Source organism: Sarcophilus harrisii, chromosome 6 (assembly GCF_902635505.1).
Source record: "Sarcophilus harrisii chromosome 6, mSarHar1.11, whole genome shotgun sequence".
Lineage (NCBI taxonomy): Eukaryota > Metazoa > Chordata > Mammalia > Dasyuromorphia > Dasyuridae > Sarcophilus > Sarcophilus harrisii.
The window spans coordinates 107764863-107788246 of NC_045431.1; the positions used below are offsets into that span (position 1 = coordinate 107764863).

General features: G+C 32.8%; 1 protein-coding gene across 1 annotated transcript in view; it reads right to left on the minus strand.

Annotated features, from left to right (window-relative positions):
• Positions 1–2668: 2668 nt before the first annotated feature.
• VEGFC (vascular endothelial growth factor C) overlaps positions 2669–23384 on the minus strand; it is a 155002-nt gene continuing 134286 nt past the window's right edge. The window contains exons 5-7 of the mRNA XM_023505844.2: positions 16961–17070; positions 15959–16292; positions 2669–3192 (exon numbers count right to left, since the gene is read on the minus strand). Of these exons, the coding sequence (XP_023361612.1) occupies positions 3078–3192; positions 15959–16292; positions 16961–17070 (559 nt within the window). The 3' untranslated portion in view covers positions 2669–3077. The remainder of the gene's footprint in view (positions 3193–15958; positions 16293–16960; positions 17071–23384) is intronic.

The following is a 23384-nucleotide window of genomic DNA, read 5'->3' on the forward strand; positions in this document are numbered from 1 at the left end:
ATATATGAAGAATCAAAATTCAGACACCAAATAAGAAATTAGATCTAAGAAAGAAGTTAATAATAAAACTCGTGGCCTCAGATGTCTATAACACAAGTATTACTAATAAGCAAGATAAAAATGACATGGTAAAGGGAGTAATTTGATCTTTTGGTTATTACTAGAATTTGATAGAATGAAATTAATAATTTGAATAGGATCTGGAAAGATGCTTTATTTAAAAGATATGGAAGAGAGGAGAGCAAAACAAAAGGAATGGAGAGTTTAGTGATTATTGATGTATACTAAGAACATAGGAATCATATGAAAATATGAAGTAAAGGAGATAAACATAAAAACCATTTGAATGAGTTTCAACAAAGACAGAAACAGAAAGAACATTGACATTGGAATGTATTCAAGAAAACCAGAATGGGAAGAGGAAATGGATAACAAACTGAGCATTTGGATAACAAATCTGATCCATCGGGCATGATATAGTTTTGAGGAATTTAAATTATCTAGATATATGCTGGACAGAGAGCTGCAAATATTTTCCTGACTAACCTTAATCATTAGACTTCATTCTCAAAAAGATGGAGGAACCAAGAAAGGTAAAATTATTTTTTGGATATGATTTTCATCAATGAAGAACTAATTATTATTAAAATGGTGGGAACTTTGAGGGAAAGAATTTTGATAGCAACAGAAAAATAAGTAAGTTATGGTTTGATAGGAATCCCAAATTTGAGGATTCAAAGTATTCATAAAATGAAAAGATAGGATTATATTTGTTAAAATTCTAGGAAGTTTGGAAAATGCAAAAGAGAAATTATTCTCATGAAGAAAAGAGGTAGTTTTCTCAAAAGAGAACTCAACAACCAACTTAGATTTTAAAAAGGCATAGAAGAAAGTAAAAAAAGAAGAAAGCAAAATAAAAATGTAGAACAATCTTCTAAGAATGGTATCCTGAGTGCTCAATCTGAACAAAAGCTGATAATACCCTATATCCAATAACAAGAACAAAATCTTTTTAAAAAAGTTCTATTTGGGAATAGGGTAGAATCAAATACAGAACAGAACCACTGATTGTGATGGATGGAACAATCAAAACTAAAGAAAGGAATAAGACAAAACTCCCCAACTCTATTTTTCTCTGTCAAGTAACATAATTGAATTGGAAAGGACAGAACAAAAATGGCCACTAAAATGTTGGCATTTAGTATATTCAAGGAGATAACAAAGAGAGCACTTAACTTTGATGAACTCAAATTATTTTACATAAATGATCTACAACTTAGGGTAATATAAAGGGGAAAAATTCTTAATGATAGCCATCCAAAAGAGGAATTGACTTCCTCAAGAAGTTGTAGATTATCTTACCCTGGATGCCTCTCCAAGCAAGGGCTGGGTGGTTCTTTACAAGGAAAATAGAATTCTTATTAAATTACAGATTAGACTAGGTACCTTTTGAGAATCCTTCCAACTCTGAGGTTTTGAGATTTTTCTATGATTTAAAAAATATTTCTGTGATATAATCAAAATAAATATTTCTTTTGGTTCTGTAAATACCAATTCTTTTCTGATTCTTATTTAAACTGAGGAGTTATAGCAACTAGCAAAATATATCCATGAAATCATACTTCTAGTAATATACAACAATTTTGAAAATACTTTAAGCTTACTATCTCTTAGGCCATGAACTTCTTCACCAAATAAAAATGTTTCCATCATCTATTTTGATTGAATGATAAAGAAAAAAATATTTTAAAATGAACATTTTTCTTCAATAAGGTTAAATGGATCTGAAGATAGTTTATGCTGTACAGGAAATGGAAGTTTGTCAAAGATTAAGGCCAGAAGAGTCTGGAATGGCTTCCTAACATTGGTATCAACTAAGGTCCTGAAGATGACCTGGTTATGTGTCTTCGTAGGTGTAATATCCAGATTAGTTCCTTGGAGGGCTTCAGGATCAGTCAGAGTCAGGATCAATCAAAGTTCTTGGTCTTTAGGGGAAGAAGCGAAAGAAGCAGGCAAGAGACCACACGGCTTGCCAAAGATGTATCTTGATTCTGAAGTCCAGAGTTTCCAACTTCTCTCTTCCTCATCCTGCAGCTGAATGATTCTGACTTCTCTCCCCCAGCCATCCAATCCTTGCCTATGATTATCTCACCACCAAAACATTCAGCAAGCATCAATGGTGAGGAGAGCCATCACATCACCATCTCATTTAAATATGTATATAGACATTATCTCACATCAAATAGGTAATTAGCCTTAAGTGTTCTGCGGTCTGATACCTTTTCAGAGTTTCAGTCCTCTACAATAGGAAGACTCTAAATTCAAAGAGGTTCCTCAAGATTAAGTGGCAATATTTACATTTTTTCCAACTATAGCAACTCTAATTTCTAAGTTAGAAAGTTGTTGTGGTCTGTGAAGATGAATCCCCCAAAGTACTGAAATTAGTCTCCCTGGCTATAGGTTTTCAAAATAGTGATTTATAATATTATAATGTTATGGGTAAGGGCTAAATAGAGCAAAAATTACTGCTTCTTCATTGATACTTCTCATACAACTATACATTTTATAGAAATTGTCACATGGTATTTGTTTTCTAAAAATTAAAAAAAAACTGATGGTTTTGTCAAATGTTAGTGAATACATAATGTATAATAGGATAATGGACTAAGCATTATTACAAATTTATAATACATTTTCACTTTATTTTAAACATACTTTGAATGATATAAAAATATTGATCACAGTGAGCTTTAACAATTGTTATTGCTATAAACAGGAATGCTGCACAATATTTTTTTAGTGGAAATAAATTATATAATCATTATCTTTTTAAAAATCACAATGGAGAAAAAACCGAGACTTTTCAGTCATTGGCAGAAAACAGGTCCTTAAATGAGTTCTTTATGCAAGTTCTTTGTGAGTTCTTTATGCCCCATCCACATTGTTCAGTAAAAAAGTTGTGTCTTTATAATGGTCCCACCAGGGTCTCTGTCTATCAAGAATTCCAAACAATAGCAATATAGTCTGATTTTCATCAAAGAAAAATATATGATCAACTGGCAAATGATGCTGTTTACTTAGTTCATATGCGGTCTTTTCCAATGTGAAGGGACACATCGACATACTTCTTCACTGAATGAAAATCTTGGCTCACAACGCTTCACTTTACCCAGACATGGTGGTCTATAACAACTGGGAAGAAAAAGCAGAAGAAAAACATACTTTGGATAAAGACAATAGAAAATAACGTAGCAGCACATTTATTCACATTATTTCTGTCAAAATCATATTCAAATTACAAACATGTCATAAATGTTATCAGATTTTAAAAAGAAGGGGGGACTTGCCCAATGCACAGATAACTTAGTAACTAGAATGATATTCATAAAAACCCATATGATGGGTTCATTATGAAAATCAAACCTTTTGAAGTGCAACTCTCTTTTGTGATGAAAGTACCAAGTAAAGAATTTATAAGAAGAAAAATGTAAGGGCTGCTGATTTACTGTGATCACAAAATCATGGCAGAATTTGCAGGAATTGGGGACTGGAATGAACCCCAGGCTTTTATGTCTTCAAACAGAGTCATGCTATGACTGAGTGAGTAGCCACACCCTCACTCTTCTTTTCTAGTTAGCAGATGACTACAAGGATGTCTTCCAACAACTTCCCCACTCCCACTTTCCCATCTGCCTTTCTGCCTGGTATTCATGTGAAACATATAAAACAAGAAGAAATAGGATTCAGGGAAAAGAATAAGAACTCCACTTGTTTTTGTCCCAAATAATAGAGAAAGCAGCAATCTCCACTTCAATTACAAGAAAAAAGTTTATGGGATGGATAAAAAAAGAGAATCTTAAAATCTATTGTTTACAAAAAAGTAGGATGAATTCAGAGAATTTAACATTGATCAGAATTTAAGTATTCCTCTAAAAACTATCATGCCCACAAACTCACAAAAAGGAAAATTGTTAATGATGATAATTGATAGAAATCCAAATAAAAATATTGAGATATTAATAAGGGAATCAAATTATGCTTAAAGATTATATTTAAAAGAACATATTATTTTAATTACAAACACAAGAAGTAATAAATCTTTTAAAATATATATAGTAATAACAGGAAATTATGGACAAAGTTAAATGGGCAGCCACTCAGTTAATTCATCGGTCAATATGTGTTGGTCAAGCACAATTAAAAAATAATATGATGATCTGAGAATTGAACAGGAGGAGAGCAAACTATTGCATTTGGGAAATTTGATAGTATTCACAATGATCCCAAGTTGCTTCCTGACATAAATGTCCATTTGTTTAACACCTATATTCTCTGTTATGCTATATGGCTATAGATTATAGAGTTGATAACCAAAACCAGTGAAGAAACAGAATTAGGACTGACTGGAAGGACAAAAAGATCTGACTTAAGCTGACTTTAAGTAATTTACATTCATTTCCATTTATTATATATTAATATGCACAAATCATTCAACAAGCACATGACATGCTCTTACTTGGTTCTAAGCACTGGGAAAGAATCTAGTGAAACTAAGGGGGGGGCGGGGAATGGCCTTTCCCCTAAAGTAGCTTACAAGGGGACACATAGGGACACACACAGAATATCTACCTAAAAAATCTGGAGAAAAAAAATCCTAGAACTCAGGGTATCCAGAATGGTTTTGCATAGAATGTTAATAGATGCATGATTGAGCTGAATCGAATCAATGCATTCTAAAAGCTGGAGGTGAGAAGGGAGGGCATTATAAATATAGGAGTCAGACCGTGCAAAGGTGTATGAGATGGACTATCCCATGAGGGAAACAGCAACAAGATCATTAGCCTAAATCATACAGTAAGAAAAGGAGCATTATGTATAAGGCTAGAAAGGTAATTTGGAACTGATTTATATAAGGTTTTAGAAACAAAACAGAAGAGTTTGCATGTTATCCTCTAGAAGCAATAGGAAGCCACTGGAATTGATAGAGAATTGATAGAGCATAGAAATTGAAGAGCAATCTGACATAGTTATCAGATCTACATTTTTGGAAAGTTGTTTGGCAGCTGTGTAAGTGGAAGATGAATTGACAAAGGGAGAAAGAAAATGCAGGGAGATCAGTTACAAGGATATTGTAATACATAGTTGAAGTGATGAGGATCTTAATTCAGTATAAATATGAACACAAGAAGGGGTAAAATGTGAAAGCTATTATAAGGAGGAAATGTTATAAAAGATAGCAGGAAGGATATGTGTAACTGACAGAGCAAATGTAATAGTTATATGTGTATGTGTGTGTATATATATATATATATATCAATAACAAAGAATAAGTTATTCCAGATATTTTACTGGTATTCACAATTTTTGAAAAAACTTATGAGGACTATCAGTGTGCTTAGGAGATCTTCTGTGGTGGATTTCTTGAAAGACTAGGAAAAAATACTTATTGATGGAATAATAGACCTATCTAAGTATCATAATGATATTGGGATATTTTCATTCTATTTTTATCAGACTATGATAAATTTAATGTAATATGAATAAGAAAGAATTATGGAACTAAAAGAAAATTCAGCAAGAAAGATAAAAATATACATTTTCCCAATTAAAAATGCTTGTTACAGTATGGCAAAAAAAGAAAAAGACAAAGAAACTTAGTTGAGTTTCAATTAGAAAAAAGAAAATAAGTAAAACATAGAAATGGAATTAATTAATATATCAAGAAAAAAAAAGAAAGAAAAATGATGTGAATAAAGACTAACTGGAATTTTTTAAAATGGGATTAAATATAAAACTAAGAGGTTTTTTTAAAGAACTCAAACCAATTGTCAACCAAGTAGCAAGTCTACTTTTCAAAAGAGAGAAAAACCCTAATAACCAACATAAAAATGAGAGAATAATGTCAATATAAACAAAATAAATTGGGAAAATTATCAGTAACTCTAAAAGTAGAACAGTGGTTTTTAAAAAAAGAAATGGTATGTTAATCATATTTTTTGTGAAGAGAAAAAAAACATGAAAGAAATTTCTACAGATAATGTTGATGGCTTTGCTATTATCAAGTTAAAATTTTATAAAGTGGAATAGTCATGCAAGTATGAATCTGGAATCAGGAATATGTGGATTCAAATGTCACCTTTGCCATATATTGGCTGTTGAATCCTGAACAAGTCAAACATAATCTTTAGTGTCTCCAGGCAACCAGGACAACAAGTTATAGAAATGGTACTGATCTGATTTGTATTGGTAGATGACTTTCCCCTCAATGAACTCCCTTTACTAAGGAAATCATAGACGCATTCTTGTTGTTCCTGTCCTATGTAAAATTTTGAATGACAAATTTAAAATAAAAACAAAAATATCATATTGGGAGGAAATATTGTAATAAATATAGCAAATATCAATGAAGATAGAAGATGTAAAGAGATAATATGGCATAGTGGATAGATAAATCAGATCTCTAAAATCTGGTTCAAGTACAGCCTTTGAGACACTGAATGGCTTGGGCCAAGTTGTTTAAACTTTCAAGATAACATAAGTTGCCCCCACCAAATTGGTAAGGATTTTCCTCACTAGAGAGGTCTCTATACAAATGAAATAACAATTTCCAGTCCTACCCTTTTCACTATATGGCAAAAATATGTGAAATCCAGAACTTACAAGAACTGACACATTTATAATATCAAATTTTAAAGTGGGAATAGTAAAACAAAATGAACAGATAATTTTTGAAGGAAGAAATACAAATTTTCAATAGCCACATGAAAAGCTATTCAAATTCTCTAATCTCAGGAAAATCTAAATTGAGAAAACTTTGAGATATAAGTTTACATACATTAAATGAGTAAAGGTAACTTTAAATGATGTAAGCCATCATGGGTGGAGTTACAGAGAAATAGGCCCTCTGTTTTGTTATTGTGGGGACCACAAACTGATGTAGGCTTTTTGGAGCACAAATTAGCAGTGTATAATAAAAGACACAAAATTGTTCAGAGGAACTTTTGATCCCACGGTCCTAAGTTTATAAAAGGAAAAAAAAAAAACTTAACCTGGTTAAAATATACAAAGCTAGATACTTTATTTTTAATAATGTAAAATAACTAACCTACACAGCCTATAATTTGAGAATGACTGAATATGTTAAAGAACATTAGTAAAATGGGATGTTATATTTTCAGAGAAATGATCAATGTAAAAATGCAATGTAATATGGGAAGACATGATGTCAGTAAAAGTGAAATTACATGCATATATGTATACATACACAAAATATATGTAAATTCAGATTTTAAGGTTTTCATTAATTTCATGATAAACTTCTGATTCCAGGGTTTATCACAGTGTGGAGTTAACTCTGTGTTCCCTGGTGTGAGGAGGAATATACATTCAGTCAAGCACTCTTTATTCTGGAACATCACTCAAGTCCTGGAATTCACCTCTCAATACCTGGTGAACTTTCCAATTATTGAATGTATCCCAAGACCTCCATTTAAGAATAGCACCTAGGCCAATTTTCTTTTCATGACTCTGGCTGTGATAAAACGATTCTATCCAAACTATGCCTCCTTTCTAATTGGCTTATTCTTTTCAGCAACTCCTTGGGGTAGGACTCCTTTTTTTACTTGTATTTAAATTTCAAGCATTTAGCACAGTCTCCAGAAGGAGTTAAAAGTCTAATAAATCCTTGTTGAGAGATTGACTTTGAAGTTGTCCTGTGCTAGAAAGACTCTGAGTGTCATCCTGTTGATAGATTGAATCTCTTAACCAAGGAACAATCAACTAAGTATACACAGATTGATTACCCAAGTGGTCCTCTAGGTGAAAACATTTTGACCTTATCAACACATCTTAAAAAAAGGAAAATTTTAAATGGCTTTCAGTTCCATGAAACTTGTTTATCATTCCATAGTAATTAGGAATGGAGTAGTTATCCAAAAAGAAGGTTATAATGCTTTAATAATCCATATAATTGTTAGGCTGTCAATAAACTTTAATTTAGTTATTGATATTTTAAATGTGAACACTACAATACTATTAATATATTTGTCATAAACTAACCAAAATATTGGGCAGTTAGGGGGCAAAGAGAATAGATTTCAGAGTCTGGAGCCAGAATGACTCATATTCTGTAGTTTAAATCTGGCTTCAAATACTTAATAGATGCGTGACCCTGGAGAAGTAACTTAATTCTATTTATTTACCTCAGTTCCTCATCTGTAAAATGTATTGGAAATCGAAATGGAAAACCATTCTAGTATCTCTGCCAAAGAAAACCCTAAAGAGGTCATAAATATTTGAACATTAGCGAGAACACTGAACAACAAAAACCAAAAGATAAAAGAAAACTGTTAATTGAAAGATCATTCACATCTTGGAGATGCAAAGGACTTTTTAAGAGTTGACTTTATTGAGTATCCAAAGGCAGTAAGAAACATTTTTTCAAATGGTACAATGAATAGACCACTGGATCAGGGACCAGGAAGACCTGGTTTTTGAATTCTGTTTAGAAACATTAACTGTGTGAACATAGACTGAGTTGTTTTAACCTCCCTAAGCCTCAGTTTCTTCATGTGTAATATTTGGTTTTTAATAGTACTTATCTCACAGGATTAGAGTAAGGATCAAATGAGATAATAAGCAACATACTTTGTAAAGATTAAAGTGGAATATAAATACTGGATATTATTTTCATGGGACACAGTGGTTCTGTCTTATAGCATTCAAGATGAGCACAAATAAAAAGTGATCATACGACAATGACAGGTTATATATCCTAATCTCTTGAAGAAGAAAAGAGAGGATATTTTCTGAAGAAGTTCACAAAGATACCCTTTTATATTTGATGACTTCAATATGAAAATGAGCATAAAGAAGGATGTTGAACTATATAGGGAAATAATGACTTCAGTTTAAAAAAAGAAAGGCCAAAATGTTGTACAATATTCAGATGCCTCTTATTTATATATCATGGATACTATATTGCAGAAAAGGCTGAACTCTTGGGGACCTCATTACATTTATTATATTCATGTAGAATTTTGATATTTACACAATAGTTTGTACACATTCTTCTACTTGATTTATTAATATGTGTGAAGTCCAAACAGATGGTTTTGATTAACAGCATTTTTGAAAAATATTGGATCCATTGCTATTTGCAATCTTGAAAAGAAAGGAAATCCTAAAAGCAAACATGATTTTTCAATCACTTAAAAATCATCTGTTGCTAAGTATCTGTGTGATTCTGAAGCAAGTAATTTGATCTCTCTCAGTCTTGGCTTTTTTTGTTGTAAAATAATGGAGTTGGGCAAGGTGATTTCTAAGGGACTTTGAAGCTATAATATTCCATGTGAATTGAGGTATAGAAAAATATCAGTAGATATAGAAGATTCCAACTAATTTTGTTATTGGTGTGAGTAATATCAATCAGGTGATTTTATTACTAAAGAGGAGTCAGAAAATTTAAAAGATTGCCATGATGGCAGTTTAGATCTCCAAATTCCATTTTCAGAATAAAGTTTCTGAAAGTTTCTCTTAGATATTGTTTTTCACACTTGTACCCACATAAAATACACATAAAAATATGTATCTCAATGTAATAAAGGGTTATGGATATGACTTATAGCAATGAATGCAATTTAATGAACTGCTCCATGGCACTGAAGAAAATAAATCTGATTTGAAAATTTTCTTCTGGCTCAAACTAAAAAGTCTATAGGCAATACATCCATTGACTAGAATATAGTACAAATATTGACTTTTAAGGTCATTATGAATATCTTCAAGTATTTTTATGTTCAATTTGTAAAAAAAAAAGTAAACTAAATAAATTAAATATAATAAAGAAATAATGTGCAAATCTGATTGGATCTATTGTATTCTCATTAAATACATTTGTGGAATATAATTTTTGAGCCAGCAGAAGGGAAATTCATATAACTGATATATTACTTCAAACATTAATAAAAATACTAATAGTGGTATAACAAGGTATTTTGAAACTTTCTGAAAAATAAAGGATGCCATTATATACATATATAAATCTAGTTTGTTTTTTGGGTATATTCTCTTTCCATTAAGAGACAGTCATTGATGTAAAGATGAAGTTTGATTAGAGAAGATACAAGGTAAGATCGCAAATCAGTGTAATAATGAAGAAAATCTTTTCCTCAGTGGTTCTTGTAAAAACCTAACACTGGTTATTTATAGGGTAAAAAGAAATAATAAAGATAAATGAAATTGCTTAACCACTGAGGAAAAAAGAACTCCAATGAAGATAATTGTAAGCTTATGCCTATCAACTTAATAGCCATCTGCAAGATTTATTAAAATGAAGAGATCTGACTTTTTACTTTAAATAAGCATGTGCCCCCCTCCTATGACCCACTTATTGGATGACATGTATGATCAAATCATATAGGATGTCAGGCTTTGATAGGTTGCAACCTGAATCATTGAAGGGAACATTCATATTGAAGAAAACAATGATTTAAGAAACCGAAACAGTATATTGATTCACAGTTGTTGTAATGGACTCAAAAAGAGAATCAGTATTTTTTTGTGAAGGAAATTTATGGAAAAAAACTCATAACAAACATGCAAAAGCATTCCTAAAAGATGTTTCTCATCATCTTATTTTTGTGGAAGGGAGAAAGTTTTTTTTTTTTTTTAAATCATGTCTGCTATTATCATTCATATAAATTTATTCTGACAATCCATATGCTACATTGTGCCAAATAGCTGTTTTGACAATTAATAGCATTTTCTGATAACTGGCAGTAAATCAGAATGTTTCAGGTTTCAGCATGATCTTTGTCTAAATCCTTTTAAATTATGCTTTTTTATGTAAATGGTAATGATTTATTCATATAATTTTACTAAACATTTTGCTTATAACCTTCAGTTTCTAGATACAACATCATAATGCCTTATATTGGAGTATCATCAGTGTTTTCCTTTCTAGGGCAATTTCAATGGTTATTTTATGCTGTCATGCTAGAGATTCATTTCAGGCACAGCACTCGTCTTACAGAACCGGAAATCTTATATGCCACTTACATGTCTACAAGCTGGTTCACTGGCTGACCAAGAATGTGCAACCTAAATTCAGTGCATGCAATTAGTAATAAAGACAATAAAAACAAAACAGTTCACCCATTTCCACTGAAGTTCTAGCTAGTTGGATGTTTTTAATGTGACACGGGCTTAATTTGCTTGCTAGCTGAACAAAGTGTTTAAATAGGATTCTGAAGTACTTTCTGATTTAAGAAGACAAATAATGACAAATTCTAAATGGGCATTATTTTTTTAAGTGCTATGTAAATGTTAATTTTTATTATTATCTTTCCCTTGGCTTTAAGGGTATTATTATTTAAATGGTTGGATCTTGTTCAGTGCAAATGAAAACTATAATAGGCAATCAGATTCTCTGGCTTTTAAAGATTCTCTTGTAAGCATTTAACTTACTCTCTAAAAAATTAACTTTATGAATACATTAATTCATAAAGACTTCTAAAATTTCTGTTGTTCAGTGCCAGTTTTTCATACCCATGGAAAAAAATATGGAAAAAAAAGGGATTTTCTTGGCAAAGGTACTAGAATGGTTTGCCACTTCCTTCTTTAGTGAATTATGTCAGACAGAGATTAAGTGACTTGCACAGAGTCATGCAATTAGTCTGAGTTCAGGTTTGAATTCAGTTCTTCCTGACTCTATGTCCAGTGTTCTATCCAGTGAACAATTTTAGCTCTCTCCTTCTAGGGTAATGCCAAGTAAGCCACTACAGCAAGTATTATCCGTTTCAGGACAGTCAGTGCAGTTATTAGCTAACACCAGTTCTTTATACTTGCTATCTCAATCACTCAAAGTGAGCAATTTATATCCTAGGAGAATGAAATTCTTGAGTATGAAAAGCAGAACCTGACAAGAGCTCTTAGACCAGATGGCTCCTTAAGTTGTTACCTGCTCTGGAACCATGATCTTGTAAGAGGTTATCTTTGGACATTTTAATACTTAAATGAATTAAACACATCAACTCCTAAACTTTCTCTGTAGTTCTCATTTATTATTCCTTCACTTATAAACCTAGTAACTATGCAACAATGCTCTAGGATTTTCAGATGATGCCAATGGATTTGGTCAGCTGAATGGTATTTTGTTACCTTCTAATTCATCAATTTTGATTCTTAGTCTTTCCAATGGACGGTTTGGTTTCTCTAAAGTAAACATTACTTCTTTCCATTAAATATATAGCTAAAACCATGAGTAGGAAGAAAATATCAATTTCATACAATCTCCATGCAAAACATTAAAAATAGGAATCAAAGTCAGAAGCTCCCTACTGGAAATGACTGATCTTATATAGTTGAATGGTGAAAAAATATTAGAAATTTTCATAGTAAAGGGAGAGGTAGACAAAGTAATATTACTACAACAGAAGAAATTTAATCTATGTACTTAAGGGTAGAAAAAGGCAATTTAAGTTATACAATGCAATTACTTAAATTAATTTTTAATCTTTTAAAGAGAAAAGTTGTATACATATAGCAAGAGTTCAATGGTCAGAGAAAAATGCAAATCATGTTAAAAATAAGAACAAAATAAAAACTGCATGCTTTATCATGAAAGCCCTTCATAAGTAAAATGATTCTTATGTTGTTAATTTATACTTCCTTTTATAAGCAGCATCACTAATCTGAGAGTGAATGAGATATAGAAAGAACACCAGACCTTATGTCTCATTTCCACCACTTATTATCTGCAAAATTATAAACAAATTACTTAGCTTTGGTGAGTTTCATTTGTAAAATGGGGATGGCAATATTTATAATAACTTTCTTGATTGTTGGAAGAAATGTGTTTTTTAAATTGTAAAAAAATACACACACACACACACACACATACACATATAGGGGCTTTCTAACTTTTGATGATTCTAAGGTTTTGTAATCTAGGAAGAGGTTTATTCACTGCCTTCCTGCTATGAGCTCTTTGTTGTCTGTTGGATTGTGTGTGGTTGAGTTTCAGTAGACCCCTGCTGGACTCAGTAATTCTATAGATTCAGAGTGACTGATTTCACTTTCTTTGTTGTTGATTCCCTGCCCTAGTTATTCTATTGTAGACATGTACAAGGCTAATGGTTAGAAATAAGTCCTGCTCCAAGATTCAGAGCTTCAGGGTTAAATTTGGGAAAGTTGTTTCTTGCTCTGTATGCACAGCTAGGATCTCGTCATCTGGAATGGTCTATTCTTTAAATTAACATAGATTCTACTCTTATCTTGGTAGAGGTGTTCTGGACATGTTATTCTATTAAACTTGCTACATCTTTTCCTGTTAACCCTATTTCCCATGGCAGAGTCGTCCAAACCTTCTATCTGCCTTCTATATATATCACATTCTTTTTACCTTGTTTCCCGTTAATCCATTCATGCTTGATGGGTCTCAATATCTAAATAATTCCTGTTTAATTTCCACTTAAACTGCAAACATCCTAGGAACCTATTAAGAGTAAAACTAAATACTATGTGACCAGGAAATCTTACCCATTTCTTGTGTCATAGACACTTTTGGCAATTTGGTGAAACCAATGGACTCCTTCTCAGAATAATGTTTTTAAATAAAATATATAGACAGAAAGAAAACCAATTATATTATAATAAGAACATATTTTTTTTCCAACTATGTTTGTGAATCCCCTGAAATCTATCCATTAACTCTTTTGGGGCCTATAGACCCTAGATGAATAACCTCTGATCTAGACTCATTAGACATCAATGGCCAACAAATTGAATCAATCAAGTTGGCTATTTTGATCCTGTAGTATTGTCAATAGGCCTCCATGTTATTATTTCATTTTCCTCAATAGCTTCAGCACTTGACTCTCTCTCTTCCCATCCATAGCAATATCTCTGAATTTTCCATGTTACAGTTCTTCTCATGTTTATCTTCATTCATCTTTAGTTATCAGCTTTTAACTTGGAGGTCTTCATTACTCCTCACCTAGACTATTGGTTTCCATATGTTTTGAGTATTAAGATTTTCTAATTATCATTAAATAATTTTCTAACCTGCTCTTTACATAATAATATCTTAATTTAATATCCATTGAGAAAGTACATAGTAATAAAATGTTATTATAAATTCATAAACGCTTTGAAATGAATTTTTAGTATTAATCACAATATCAGTTAAATGTATTTTAAAAATAACAAATATCTGTAATACGATATTATTCAGTCTACTGAAGGTATATTTTCTTACTAAAAGACTTGATGACCTAAGGCTCTAGATCAAAAGCTGAAAACACTGTAGCAATAGCCTCTTAACTCCTCTTTCCACTATTATCCTCAACTTCCAATTTTCCAGCATGCCTTTACATCCAAATAATCTTCAGTTTAGCAAATTCAATTCAATAAAGCAAAATCTATTAAATACCTTCTTTATACAAAGCAGGACTTTTGTGTTGCTTCCCTATTCAAAAACTTTTAATGGCTCCCTCTTGTTTAACAATAAATATACATTTTTTTTCCAACATAGTATTAGAGACCCTCAATTTTCTTTCCATAATCTATTTTTCCAAACAAATCTAAAACTCTTCTATCTGCCTCATTATAGTAAACCAGATTTCTCATTGTTCTTTGAAAGTCTCCTTCTGTTCCCTTTGTTTCAGAATGCCTGCCCCCTTTTCTACATGTTAAAATCTTTTGGTATCTATCAAGTTTTATCCTTTAATCACCTACCAAAGAATAGCGAAACTTACCCATATATCAAATCCACCCTTCTTCTGAACTTTACTCTTTGTTGGGACATTATCATATTTTCAGTCACTTAGGGTTGCAACTTCAGGGTCATCCTCAACTCCATATTTTCCCTCACATGAAATATACAATTAGCTTTCAAATCCTATGAGTTCTCTACCTTCATGATATCATCTGTCCATTCATTCTACTCATGTAGCCATCTTGTCCTACTGGAATGCCCTCTGAATTGGGTCTCTATGCTTTAATCCTCTTCCCTTTCCAATCATTCCTTCACATAGTTTGTCAAGGTGATTTTCCCACTCTCTCATTTGCTTAGTAAGCTTCAGTGACTCCATATATCCTCCTTTATTTGGCATTTAAGGTTTTTTTTTTTAACTTAGATTTCTAGCCTACTTATTATCTTTAATTTACATACAATTCAATCTGATTTTCTTGCTATTCCTCATACCTAATACTACATCTCCTACCACACATGTACTCTTTTCTTACCTCACATACTTTTGGTATCTCTGTTTCTTTCAAGCCTAAGTTCATATTCCATCTTCTGAATGAAACCTGACTTGATCCCCAGCTTCTTTGTTTTCCTCCTCTCCTTAGGCACATTTACTTTTGTGTTTGTATTTTATATACTGGACTCATATATTTTCAAAAACTCCAAATGGAAAGAGACTATTCTTGTTATCATGCCCTAGCCATGCCTATTCATCCAATTAAGTCTGCCTCTTCTGGGTTCCAAAAGCTTATACCTCTTTTTAAAAATTTAATTTTTTTTAAATTAACAAGTATTTATTTTTTCTTCCTGTTATTTCTCACTCCACACTTTAGAAAAAAGAAAGCCATTTTAAAACAAAAACTCATCATAAATCAAAACAAATTCTCTTAACTGGCCATATCCCAAAATACCATATCCATTCTTTCCCAACCAGTGCAACAATCATAGCACCCAGTGAACCATAAAACATTTCTTTTCTAGGATTTAGGTCTTGTCTTTATTTCCTGAGTTAGAAATTGGAGTTTTTCTCTGAAATTCCACCCTTATGTGCAAATCCATTACATTCTTTTAGACTGTTCTGATACCAATGGCTGAATGTATGGGATCTTGACTATGATTTTCTGCTTAAATCACCCCTGCCTCAAGAGAAGAAATTACATGTGATTTGTGAAAAGTGCATCAATACTGGAAAGATTTTGATGCTTTTACCTGCAGTTCTGTTGCCGAAACTTCTTTCCTTTTGATAAACATCTACTTGGAGATTCTGTACATTCACAGATACACTTTCCAGGATTTAGTGGCAGATGCCTTGGACAACTTTTCTTGCATACACACTGACATGTTTTTTCATCAAATTCTCTGTTGGCTCCGCATGAACTTGGTAGAAGTTTGTTTTTACACACACACTGGCAGGAATTTCTGTCCAGTTCTCTATGTGGTCCACAGCTTGAAGGTCTAAGTCCTCCTTTGCATACACACTGGCAGGTTTCTTCATCCAATTCTTTATTGGGTCCACAGATATCATGGAATCCATCTGAAGTTTCTAGAGAAAAGTCAAGACAAAAAGTACAGTAAGAGTACCTTCCTTTGTTCTTGGGAAGGTATGAAGAACAATTTAGTTCTTCTTGTACAGAGATGTTATTTTACACAAAACAATTTTTTAAATGTTCAACAACATTTTAAAAATGGGAACAATTACATTCTTCATGATTATATCTTTTAACTAATCAATAATAAATGCTATTTTAATATTCCCCATCTAGCTTTAATGTAATTTAATATGTATATATAGATACATATTCATTATTTTCCAATTATTTGTACAATTATCAAATTCATTTTGGAAAAATTTTGAGTTCCAAATTCTTTCCCTCCTAGCCTACCCTCTCAATACGTAAGCAATATTATATTGATTATACATATGAAATCATACAAAATATATTTCTATATTAGGCATACTGCAAAAGAAAATAAATACTAAAAAAAAAAAAAAAAGAAAAATTAAGGCAAAAAACCCAACTATGCTTAAATCTTCATTCACAATTTATCAGTTCTTTTTCTGGAGATGGATACCATTATCCATCATGAGTCCTTGGTTATTGTCTTGAATCACTGTCTAACTCAGAACTTTGATCTGAAATCACTTTATATTAATAAAACAAACAAACAAAAACTATGTGCAATTAATCTTTCAAAAGAAATTTTGCTTACCACTGTCTCCAACACTGGAGGAAAAAATGAAATCTTGCTGATCCAGGCATCTGCAGATGTGATTATTCCAGATATGATTTTTGGGGCAAGTCTTGTTTGTTGCATGACACCTTTTGACAAAATACAAAGTTTAAGGAATAACATAGATGTAACAGAAAATAGTTGGGTGGTTGCAGATATTATATGCAACTATTTTAACCCGATTCATACCTTTATAACAATACTTCTCAACCATGACAAAAAATAAACCACACTTTTTCAAAAAGTAGATTATATAGAAATGTGTAGAGGGCTGAAACTATTGAGTCCTAACTGAGAGATCGGTTCAAGCACTTAGGGCTAATTACTGATTGGACAATACTCTATGGGCATATGCTTAGAAAATGGTCCTTCCCACTATCCTGTGCTGGCTCAATGATTGATATATATAGAGGATTGTAGGAGGGACTAGGGGGTGGAGTAAGACAAGGCAGGGACACTTGGCAGTAGACGAGGAAGAAGGCTGTCACGGAGATTCTGCTTTCATCCTGTTCAATCCTGCATCTAAAGACCAAGAATAAAGACTAAGGACTTTTGCTTATCCTGACTCCAGCTGATTCTGGGGTGTCCTGAGTGCTAGCGCGGTCATCACAGAAATGTAGTTGAAACTTATAATGGGAGCATCAATTAAACTCTCAGAAACTCAGTTTTACCATCTGTAAAATTCCTTTCCTATCTCTGCCTCTGATTTTGGACTTTCTACTGTTCTCTTAGCTGCCTTCTTAATCTAGAAGCTACCTTTGGTCTTCTAACCTTGTAACAACTCTCTTCCACTGTTCCCCCTTTCTCTAGTTGGTGAGTTTTTCCTTCAGAACCATTTTGAGAAAAAGCCCAGGCCAGCCATCCTTGATTCTCAGCTTTGCTTCTGACTCTTTAGACTTTGCTATCACTCTCACATCCATTTTTCAGCTCCCTTTTTGTGATATCTTGCTTTATTAAAATACAAGCTCCTTGAGGGCAGGATCTATGTTTCTTTTATTTGTATGTTTAATATTTAACATAGGACCTGGAAATTAATAAGCACCCAAATGCTTCCTGATAAATTAGAATGTGAAGAAGACAAACAAAAAATGAAGCAAAAATATTTTAGGAAAATTGAACTAGGGAAAGATAGGTTTTATTCAGTAGTGATGGTGGGAAGAGTATGGATTTTATGGAGGAGATGGACTTTAAGGAGGATCTGGAAGTATTTTGATGGGCAAAGATGAGGAGGAATTATGTAAAATTATGGTGGAGGAAAGATGTTCCATGTAGATACATACAGATGGATAATAGTGCCATAGATTTAAAGTTGTGAAGGATATTAATGATTATTGAGTTTAACTTCATTTTACAGATCAGGAAAGTGAAGCTCAGAAAAGTGAAGATGCTTGCTCAGGTTTACTTAGCATCTGAAGCAAGATTCAGTTGCAGTTCTTTTTCATGACAAGTTCAGTACCCTCTCCCCATGCCAACTGCCTCAGAAAAGACAGAGAATAGGAGAATTGGATGAAATCAAAGAATAATTGCCAGGAAAATCAGGAATATTAATGTGTGAACAAGAAAAACATAGTATAGTCAGAACCGTAAGTCACATTTAGAATGACATTTCAAAACTTGCTGAAGAGATTTATATTAGCCTATTGATAATAGGGAACTACTGAAAGTGTTTAAACTGGGTTAGATATTGGAAAAGTCACTTAGCTTCTTCAGTCCTTTGTTTTCTTAATTCCTGGGCTATTAAATATGGATAAAGTCACTCAATTTTATTAACTGAATTCACTATAAAATTTGGTAATGTGATCTCAGCTGAGGCCTCCTACTACATTATAATCCTGATTCTCTAATTGGCTATTTTAGCCCTTTTCCTCCCACCCTGTGTCTGTTTCCAAACACTCATACTTTTCTCAAGTTATGTATGCCACCTTCTTCCTGCTCTTTCTCATCAGAGGACCTCCCCAGCTGCTTTACTAAAAGCATTGAAACCATCTGTTGGAATCTCTCTTTTTTCCAGTTCTATGCTTGAAATAACTAAGAAATCAATCCTCTACCTCTCTCTGCTCCCAATAATCTCCTTCATTCTCAGAGGAAGAGATATCACTTGCACCTCTATTGTTGGATAACTGTCCCTCCCTCTCTACTTAAATTTATATATATATATATATATATATATATATATATATATATATATATATATATATATATATATATTTAGTTGTACCTAGGGCTCTGTCCCAGGCCCTCTCATCTTCTCTCTATATACTTTCTCTTTGATAATCTCATCAATTTCCATGGTTCAACTTTCATTTTCAAGAGTAGGGAAAGTGGTCATATCCACAACATATAATTAATAATTGCCAATAACTATTTCACTCTCCTATGAAGTCAGCCTTAGAATAAACTAAGTTAGCCTATGAAAAAGGTAATGTACGATTCAGCCTTTGTATTCGTCGAACATCAGTGCCTACCATAGTATCTGTTGTATATCTGTTTGTTAAACAATTAGTTCTTGAAGTGTACATGACATTGAATAAGAAACAGACATACCCTGGCCATTTAAAAGGTTTTTTTGTTTGTTTGTTTTTGGGAGATAATCAAGGTTAAGTGACTTGCCTAGGATCACACAGCTAGTAAATGTCAAATGTCAATTTGAACTCAGATCTTCCTGACTCTAGGCTCTATCCATTGCACCACTTAGATGCTCCCTTTTAGAAAAAATAATCCAAGTGAACATTTTATTTTTCATTGAGAGCTACCTACTTTGTTTCCTTGTTATTTTCTTATGATTTATTAGCTGATAATTAACACCTATTTTTCCTTTACTACTTTTAAGGTGGCAGAATTTAGGCAATATAGAGGCAGTGAGATTTTTTTCCCCCTAATATCTAAATAAAAATGCCTTAGAGTCTGAAATTTCTATATGGACAGTGATTTTGGGAAACTCAAATTGTTTAATTCAAATTAATAAGCATTTATTAAGCAACTACTTTATTTATGGCACTGTATAGTAGGAATGAAAATAACCAAAACAATCCCTCCCATCAACAAAAACTATTCTTATGTTTTTTTTTTTTTTTTTTTTTTTTTCCTGAGCAGGACACAATAGATACTTGATAAATGTTTATTGGATCTGATTAGATGATTTCAATAAAGTGTTGTTTAGTCATTAAGTTGTGTCTGACTCTATAATTCAGTGGACCATGGCATGCCAATACAGTCCATGGGGTTTTCTTGCCAAACTCCTTGGAGTAGTTCTGACATTTATTTCTCAGGATTAAGACAACTGGAGGTTAAGTGACTTGTCCAGGGTCAGAGAACTAATTAGAAAGTGTCTAAGGCTACATTTGAACTCAAGTTTTGTTGACTTCAGGCCCAGAACTCAATCCTCTGAGTCACCTAGCTGCCCTGACTTCATGAGTAGATGTGGCTAAAAACAACAACAACAAAAACAGTAAATAGAGTAACATCTAGTGATGAGACTTTTAAAAGTTAGTTAACTGATACTCTAATTACAGATATAGCTGACTGAGTCCATATGTGAAAACTATGCAGAAGTGTTATGAATAGGGCCTAGGGCAAAGCCAGGCAAAGTTTGATTAACTGAATTTAGGGGAGCTTATGAGATCATTATGTTAAATATAAGAGGGGGTGGGGGACCTGATAGTCCTGAAGGAATCAACCCACTGGCATTCTGTGCCTGGCTAACACTCCAAAGGACATTTTGAACTGAATCTGGCAGAATATCTAAACATAAACTAGACAGACCAAATGTCTCAGCTCCCGATTATCTATGGCCAGGAAATGTACACATTTAATGGGCAGCATAATTACCACATTCATGTCTGCTCCTTTGCATTTTACTGAAATCTGTTTTGCAGTTCCATCTTTATTACCCGATTCTTTTTTATAAAATCTTTAAAAAAAAAACAACAACTTTAAATTAAAAGGAAGAAAGAGAAACTAGTTGGTGCAGTGGATAGAGAGAGCAGCAGCCCGGAAATCAAGAGGACCTGAGTTCAAATCTGATTTCAGATACTTAATACTTTCTACTTGGGTGACCCTGGGCAAGTCACTTAAATACAACTGACTCAGCAAAAAAAAAAAAAAAAAAAAAGGAAAAAGGAAACTTAAAAATTGAAAGATTTCTGCCTCCCCCCCAAAAAACAAAACAAAACAAAACAACAACTAAGGGAGGGTGAAGTTCCTAAGCATTTAGGCTGAGTGTCTATTACAGACTAACAGTCCAAAAACACTTAGGTCCCATGTCCCACGTCAGAGTTGCCCAACCTATAAATTCATTCTTTGTTCTTTAGTAAAAAGAGATGTGTTCTCATAAGGATGAAATTTTCCTCAATGAACTCTACTAGTTGTAACTTCTCATAAACAAGCACATTTTATATAATGTTGCAGCAAACATTACTGATATTTTTACAAAAGAATTACAAGATTGTAAATACAACAAACTAGTCCTCAAGTTAGATTTAGCCTTTTGTTTCTCCTTTTCTACCACTTTGTTCGCCACCACATGTTCCAGTTTGACAGTGACTGATATGTTTATGATCAGGTTGAAAGAGCATAAACCTAATTGATTCATTTTCTCATCCTCTGAATGTTGGTTGGCTGACTTTTCCTGACAGTGATCATTACCTTCCATGGATTCTCAGTGCCCAGATAACAAAGTCCAACTCTTAACATTCAAGACCTTCCACAATTAGGAGCTAATGACCTATCTGACCAGATTTTGTTCTGCTCCCCCATGTGAATGCTTTTTTAAAAAAAAATTTAGCTAGTCTACTTATATCTATGATCACAACACACTAATTTTTTTTTTTTGCCTTTGAACTCATATATTTCCATAAAATACAAAATATAGTTACTAAGCATTTTCATTCTCCTTTTCACTTCACTTTCCCTTCATTTCACTTTTCACTGACTTTTTAATCCTTTGAAATCTTCCTTCTCTATTACTGCCTTTGCATTATAAATGTCTCAATTCATAGGATTTCATTCACCTATGAACTCAAGAATTTATTGTCCTGTAATCCATTTGACTTTGCTGTAGGTGCTCAGTTTTTTTGTGATATGCCATTAAGTCACAACTTTTACATAATATATTATTTAGAATATGTTTGTTACATCACATCATTGATTATGGAACATTATTGTATGTGTAGTCAATGCTGAACATATATTTTTTGAATGGATAGACATATTGTTCCACTGAATTTTCAAGGGGTAATTATCTGAAAATGCTATGTCTCTCAATTTTCTTCCTTTCTTTTTTTTTTTTTTTTTGCAAGACATTTGGGGTTAAGTTATTTGGATCATATAGTTAGTAAGTGTTGAGTGTGGGCCAAATTTGTACTAAGGTCCTCACCTGAGTTCAGGGTTAGTATTCTATTCATTGCACTATGTAAGCTGTCACTCCCTTTTTTCTTCATATAATTTTTATTTCAGAAAAATATAAAAGTAATGTCAACTTATGCTTGAAAAGTCATGAATAGTATTCCTCATAATAGTTTTCAGACTGTGCCTAGCATAGAGAAATGAGTCGTTCCTATTCAACATTGAAGAAAATTTGATTTGTCAATTCTTTTATATCTTTGATCTGTATGACCTTTTAGATGCCAAAAATATCAGGACATTCAAGAGTAAGAACTTTTATCATCATTGATTTAGACCTAGAAGTGACCTTGGAGTCATATTCAACGATATCTTTTTTTTTTAAACAGGTATAGAAACTGAGTTTGGAAAGTTAAGTTGCCCAAAGTCACAGTGATACTGATTTGAATCCAAGTGCTCTATATCTAAGCCAAGCACTCTTTCTACTAAATCATTATTTGACATTGTTGTTCACTCCTTTTTTCTTGATTCTCATTTCTCAGTCTGTCATTGAATCTTGTTCCAGTCACCCCCACTAATGTGTGTATCTCCCAAGTCGTCTTCTGCTCCCTTTATACTATTTCATCTGGTAACTCAAAAGCTCCAATAGATTCAAATATCATCTCTCTAAGATGATGATTCTCAGATCTACTTAATCAGTCCTCTATTTTCTCCTGACCTCCACAATTGTACTTCTAATTGCTTATTGGATGTCTCAAACTGGATGTACTATGGACTTTATAAACTTAATATGACAAAATCGAACAAAAACCTCCTCTTCTGCCTCCTACATTCTCTATTACTATTGAGTGGCATATCCATCCTCCCAGGCTCAGAATTTGGGTACCATCCTCTACTCACTTTCTCTCAGCCCTCCTCTTCTGTCCTCCTATTCTGTTGCCAAGGAGACCTGTCAACACCTTTGTGACTCCTCTTCTCTTGTCTGACTCTGTCACTACTCTGGTATGGTGCCAGTCCTCATCATTTCACTGCTGATCTGTAGCAATGACATGCTGGTTAGTCT